General features: G+C 34.3%; 1 protein-coding gene across 1 annotated transcript; it reads right to left on the reverse strand.

The window, feature by feature from the left end:
• Positions 1-429: 429 nt before the first annotated feature.
• On the reverse strand, positions 430-1,728 carry LOC109184992 (zinc finger BED domain-containing protein RICESLEEPER 2-like). Its single transcript, XM_019334987.1, has 2 exons — positions 1,600-1,728; positions 430-1,320 (listed from the first exon to the last, which is right to left on the reverse strand). The coding sequence occupies exons 1-2, from the start codon at positions 1,726-1,728 to the stop codon at positions 430-432; spliced, it is 1,020 nt and encodes a 339-aa protein (XP_019190532.1).
• Positions 1,729-7,124: the final 5,396 nt, after the last annotated feature.

Here is a 7,124-nt window from a genome sequence, read left to right on the forward strand (position 1 = left end):
CAACAGAAACAGAAGAGGCAGATGTAGCCTGAACAGAAACAGGAACAGAAGGGACAGAACTCGCACCAGAAGAGGCAGATGTAGAATAATCATCAAATAATTCAGTCAGAGCAGCAACTACTTTGTCATAGTATGGTTTACCCTTTTTCTCACCATACATATGATTAAGCTGAGTATGCATATACTCTAACTTGTCTCTAGGTCTAGAATGTTTGCAAAAAAAATCATTAGATTCATTTTATCAATATCACCGCAATACTTCTCAAATTTTGCCTTCATATTTTTCCCCATATCACCCACTGCCCCACCGGCTTCCACCATGCCTTTCAATAGGCAGTACAGATCAGAAATCTCAGTAAATAATGTGTTTGAGGTGACATATAAAGAACCAGAAATTCTAATGGTCATGTCATAAAAACACTCCAGTAACTAGACCAAACTGCCAACAGATTCCCAGTCCATAAAATCAGGAATTGAATTACCGAAATCAAACTTGAAAGAGCAATCAGATTCCAAAGATTCAAACACTTTCTGGTAAGTTAATGCAGACTGCAACATCAAATAGGTAGAGTTCCATCTGGTTGGAACATCTAAACACAAAGAAGACCTTTTTTCAATACTCAACAAGTCAGCCAAATCCCTGAACTTCTTAAGCCTAGCAGGAGAGTTTCTAACATATCTGACCACCTCCCTAACCTTTTTAACAGAACTATCACAATCTTTCAGACCATCTTGAACTACCAAGTTCAAGATATGGGCAATGCATCTCATGTGAATATACTTTTCCCTCACAGTAGATGATCCCCAAGACACCAATTTTTTCTTCAGAAACCCCATAGCAGTGTCATTTGATGAGACATTATCAACAGTCACAGAAAACACATTTCTAAGCCCCCACTCTAGCAAACAAGTTTCTATGATTTTGGCTAGATATTCACCTTTGTGAGAGGTAACATGGACACATGCAGGGATTTTCTTATGAAGCTTCCACTCAGAATCAATGAAATGGGCCGTTACTACCATGTAGTTAATTCTTTGGATGGATGTCCAAGAGTCAGTAGTGATACTAACCCTATGACTGCTTCCCCTTAAAAATGACTTCAATTTTAGTCTCTCCTCTTCATAGACAACTAGGATGTCCCTACTTATAGTCCACATAGATGGAACTATAAATCTAGGGCAAGCAATAACTATGAACCTCCTGAAAGCTATTCCCTCCACAAATCTAAAGGGCAATTCATCTATGATTATCAATTCAACCAAGGCCCTCCTAATTGACTCTTGATTAAATACCCAGGTCCCTATTTCCCCCATAGTTGGCTGAGCAGAATCAGAAGATGTAACAGCTTAAAATGTTAACAGGGATTGCCTAGTATCCTTGGAGTGAGGATTTTTCAAATAGCTCAACATGTGCTTTCTTAAGGAAGGAGTACATGTTTTTTTGACTCACACTGATAAATTTTTGCACAATAAATGCATTTTCCTTTTACAGTAACATCATTACTGTCCTTTATCCTCTCAAAATGATCCCACACTCTAGATCTGGAATCAACCTGTTTTCCTCTCAAAATGATCCTACACTCTAGATCTGGAATCAACCTGTTTCCTCTTCTTGTCAGGAACAACAACAGGAGGTTGCTCATTCTGCCGATGATTTTTCTCAACAGTTTGGGCTTCCACCCCTGAAGGTCTATCAATTGAAGAGTTGGGAGGTTGACTACCAGGCATACTAATATTTTTCATCTAAAAATGGTTAACTATCAGTAAGCATAGGTAGGGTTTATATTCAAGAATAATAAACAGTCTCACAGTCAGCATACAATTACACAGAATCACAAAAGCAGAAAGGATTCCAGAATTAGACACATTTTGTGTCATCATTTTCAAAGAATACATAATTATTTATTTATTTTATTTTATTTTGTCATTAAGGGCATTAAGGGCAAACATCCATAACCTTGACATTTTTAAACAAATCCAGATTCAGGGTTTTAATTTCCCTTTCCAGAGAGGCAAACACTATTATACAGTCATGGTCTCATGTTCATTAGGCATCATTATCTGGATTTAGGGGGCAGGGGCTTCCAAAAAATCAGTATATCACAATTTTCAGAGACTCAGACTCAAGAGTCAAGAGTATGAGAAAAACATTTCACCAACTGAGAGTATCACGGTATAAAACTAGGGTTTGCAATAAACACTCAATAAGTCAGTGCTTCCACCAGAATGCCAGATATATGACATAACATATCATATATTCTCACAAAATGAGAAAAAAATTTCACAAACTAACAGTATCAAACTAGAGTTTGCAATAAACACTCAATCAGTCAGTGCTTCCACCATATATATGACATAACATATCATAAATTCTCACAAAATGCGAAAAACAATTCACAAACTGACAGTATCAAACTAGGGTTTGCAAAAAACACTCAATAAGTTAGTGCTTCCACCAGATATTCACATAAGTGGCATAACATATCACAAAATCGCATAAACAATTCACAAATTCAAATTTAAAAAACTAGGGTTAGAAGATTTACTTCGTTTCTCACATATACCCCGAGAACAATGGCTTCTTTTTACAAATATCACCAGTAGAGGTCACAGCACCAACACCAGCAACAAGGGCTTCCACCACACCTGAGACGTTGAGACCAGACCACCGGAGTACCGGACTACACAACGGGTGGTTGTGGAACTGAGAGATTGAGAGACTGGGAGACTTGGAGAGGGGAAGTAACGGAGTTTCAGAGAGTGGGAATGGAGAGTGTAGTGTACTAGTGTGTTGAGAAAAACCAAAATTGCGATTCGCGAAGGGAGAGAAATCTCAGATTCTCAGAGACTTAGAAAATCAGAGAAATAGAGAATGAGAGAAACAGAGAAACCCTAGCTTCGACTGCGTGATTCGCAAATGAGGAGACATCTGAAGTCTCAAAGCTTATCAACATATATATATATATATATATATAGTAGGTCTAAACCACGTCGTATCTAACATAGCCTTAGGTAACCCTACGCTATATCGGATAATCGGATGATTCGGGTGAATTAATTCACCACCCAATCCGAAATCTCAGTAGCCGACGTCGTTTTGAGAGCGGTTCGGTTTTTCGTCTTCGGGTTCGGTTTTCATCGGTTTGGATAAATCGGCCTTCGGTTCGATCGGGTTCTTCGGTTTTTTCGGTTTATGCATTGCCCTAACGTGCACTGCGGTAAAGAACGACACCGTTTTTTAAGTAAAGAGACGGCGCGCCGTTACCGTTAATGGAGTGTATATTTTTGTGTATTAATTACCAAATGAAACTACAGTGTATCTAAACTGACAGTGTCTCACGTATTATTTTTATATTATCAAGTGAAACTGCAATTGAAATGAAATGAAACTGATGTTGTATTGAAATGAAACTGCAGTGTACACAAAATGAAACTGAATAACAATTTCACATATTTGAGTGTATATTACTCAACGAAACTGTAGTTATATCAAAATGATACTGTAGTTGTGTTGAAATGAAACTACATTGTATATAAAATAAAACTAAATAATATTTCACATATTTGAGTGTATATTGTGCAATGAAGTTGTAGTTATATCTAAATGATCATGTAGTTGTGTTTTAATGAAACTATAGTGTATATAAAATAAAATTAAATAGCATTTTCACATATTTGATTGTATAAACATCGAATGAAACTGTAGTTATATCGAAATGAAACTGTAGTTGTGTTAAACTGAAACTGCAGTGTAAACAAAATGAAACTGAATAACAGAGTTACTTTTTGCGGAATAGCGCAGAACGGCAAGAAATAAATACCGTTTCTTTCATTAAACAAAACGACATCATTTTGAAACTTGTTGCATAATTGATTATGCACCGCGGTGCAAGATATAATTTGCCAAAAATCACTGGGAAAGAGGTTTGTGGGATTTATGTTGAATTGAAGTTGCAAGGCCCATTCAAACTAAGGCCCATTCCAGCAGCATTGGATAGTTATGCTGTGCATCCGTATGCACCATGCATGGTGCATACCCCATACATGGTGCATACGGATGCCAAAACGACGTTGTTTTAATAAAAAATGCGCGTCTCCCCTTTAAAAAAAATTCAGGTTCGATTCCCAACAACAACATTATATTGTTCATTCATTATGGAATTTTAGTTCATAGATTATGGAATTATAGTTCATTGATTATGGAATTATAGTTCATCGATTATGGAATTGTAGTTCATCGATTCTGAAATTTTAGTTTATAGATTATGGAATTTTAGTTCATTCATTCTGGAATTTTTAGTTCATAGATTAGATTATGGAATTATAGTTCATCGATTATGGAATTATAGTTCATCGATTATGGAATTTTAGTTCATATGTTGTTGCTGGGAATCGAACCTGAACTTTTTTTTAAGGGGAGACGCGCGTTTTATTAAAACGACTTCGTTTTTGCATCAGTATGCACCATGCATGGTGCATACGGATGCACAACATAATTTGCCAGCAGCATTAGCCTTCATGTGTTTTTCTCCATAAGTGGACCACGGTGTGGACAATGATCCAATACAATGCTGGTTTTTATTTTATTTTATTTTATTTTTTTGTTACAGTGAATCAATGATGTATCACATTACAAATATTTATATTTTCAAATGAAATTGTAGCATAATTAAAATAATAATTTAATATTATTATAAAGTATTTAATGTGTGTGGAAAATAAAATTTAAAAAATGACTCATGCAATAACATATATTGTCAAATATATCTGAAATGTAATTAAAATGATATTTTAACGTTACTATAATGAAACTAGTGTGTCTGGAAAGTTAAACTAAAAAATATAGCCCATATAATAACATATATTGTCACATGAACTTGAAGTGTAATTAAAATGATACTTCAGAGTTACTATAATGAAACTAATGCATGTAGGGATGACAATTCTACCGCACCCAATGGGTTCCCCGCATCCCCGCCCCTACGAGTTTTAAAATACCCGCACAATTTGGGTAATGGGTGCGGGTATGGGAGGAGTTTTGTATACCCGCACGGGTATGGGGGCGGGTGCGGGGGGACGTATCCCGGCCCCGCACTCGTACCCGCACTTATATATATTGTAATTAGTATACCTTTATTATATAAGTTTATGTATATTTTATAATTAAAACTGCATAATAAATTAAACTTTTTCGCTTTTCGTTAATGAAAATTGAGTCAGAACAACACAAATAACATAATGAGTAAACACTTAATACAATTTATACTACCAACACAATATTAGTTCCAATTAAGGATTAACTTGGCTCTTATTAAATTTTAGAGTTATGTTCAAACTTATATAAAAAAAAAAATTCATGTGATAATAAGAATTGTAGTTTAACATTTTTATTAAATTTAAATGTAATATTAATAATTAGAGTTGCGGGTTGGGTATTACCCGCACCCGCAAAATCCCCGTGGGGGCGGGTATGGGGTAGAAATTTCATTACCCGCGCGGGTGCGGGTGCGGGTGCGGGTAGTGGGTTGGGAATGCGGGTGCGGGGGCGGGGGATAAATCCCCTGCACCCACCCCGCTCCATTGCCATCCCTAAATGCATGTGGAAAATGAAACTAAACAACAGAGCTCATGCAATAATGTATATTGTCAAATGAACTGAAGTGTAATTAAAATGATACTTCAACGTTACTATAATGAAATTAGTGTATGTGGAAAATAAAACACATAACTCATACAATAATATATACGGAGTATATTGTTAAATGAAATTGAAGTGTAATTAAATGATACAACATCATTTTACTTTATGATTTACATTATTATATGGACCGTGGTCCACAATAAAATTTGTCTTACCCCATTTCACCAACATGGCAACATGGTTGTTTAAACATTCACTTTTGTAATTATTTTTATGTTTTCAAAAAAAAAAAAAAAAAAATTTATCCGGGAAGGAGTGATTGGATTAGCAGAATATGATTTTTGTATACAAAAATATAACACCCTCTTGGAGAAACCACAACAAAGTTGGTAAGAGTGTTGTTTTAATAATTAATTACAATGTTAAAAGTTCGATTTCTAATAGTAACGAGTTATTAATTTTCTTGGTTTGAATCAGTTAGCTATGAGCAACAATATATGGTTGGTTTACCTCCTTATGCTCATTTATTGGCTAGGGTCACAATGCAGGGGTTTACTCCATGCACATCCTCGAGTAGTGGTTACGAGTTTCATCAGTTAAAAGAAAAAAATCAATCATTATTGCATGGACCATGGTCCTCACAATTGTATAGACCATAAATAAAAAGTACATTTTAATATACTAAGAGTATATTATTTAGGTACGTAAGCTACATTTTTTGAATGTACATTTTTAGTATACTAAGGGTACATTATTTTATATAATATACCTTCAATACAAAAATAATGTATCTTCAGTACAAAAATAATGTACTTTTAATATATTAAAAATGTACATGATATTCATGGTTCACACAATAATTTACCGTAAAAAATAATACCCTATTGGTGGAGCCCGTTATGGGCTAATATATTATAAAAACAAGGAAAAAGGTTCAAATTGGCCACTGAACGTAACCTGAAAATGCAATTAGGCCACTGAACTAAAAAAAAGTGCAATTAGGCCACTGAACACTCCAAATGTATGCAATTTCACCGGATAGCAGGTTACCATCAATTTTAGCAGGTTACCTGCTTACGTGGCGGCTGAGTTGGCATTTTTAATAATTTTTAATCAATTTTAATAATAAATTTATAAAAAAAATTTAAAAAATTAAATAAAAAAATAAACCCCTTCGTTTTTTGTAAATTTTCTTTTTTAAAAAATTATTATTAAAATTTATTAAAAAGTATTTAAAATTTATTTAAAATGCCAACTCAGATGCCACATCAGCAAGTAGGAAGTTGCGAGTTGCTGTGATTATGTATATTTGTTCATATAATTATGTATATTTGTTCATACAATTATGTACATTTTTATACAATTATGTACACTCTTTTTATACAATTATGTACATCCGAATTAGGAAATTTTTGTGTATTATGTTAAGAGTTGATGTGTATTATGTTAAAAGTTTATGTTTATTATGTATTATGTTAGATTA

The sequence above is a fragment of the Ipomoea nil genome, unplaced genomic scaffold (genome assembly GCF_001879475.1).
Source record: "Ipomoea nil cultivar Tokyo-kokei standard unplaced genomic scaffold, Asagao_1.1 scaffold1303, whole genome shotgun sequence".
Classification (NCBI taxonomy): domain Eukaryota; kingdom Viridiplantae; phylum Streptophyta; class Magnoliopsida; order Solanales; family Convolvulaceae; genus Ipomoea; species Ipomoea nil.

Excerpts from the sequence above, each read along its gene's own strand:
- LOC109184992 (XM_019334987.1), bottom strand. The coding sequence starts at position 1,728 with ATGCCTGGTAGTCAACCTCCCAACTCTTCAATTGATAGACCTTCAGGG. Across the intron at positions 1,321-1,599 it reads CTGACAAGAAGAGGAAACAG|CCAACTATGGGGGAAATAGG; the intron begins GTTGATTCCAGA and ends GATTCTGCTCAG.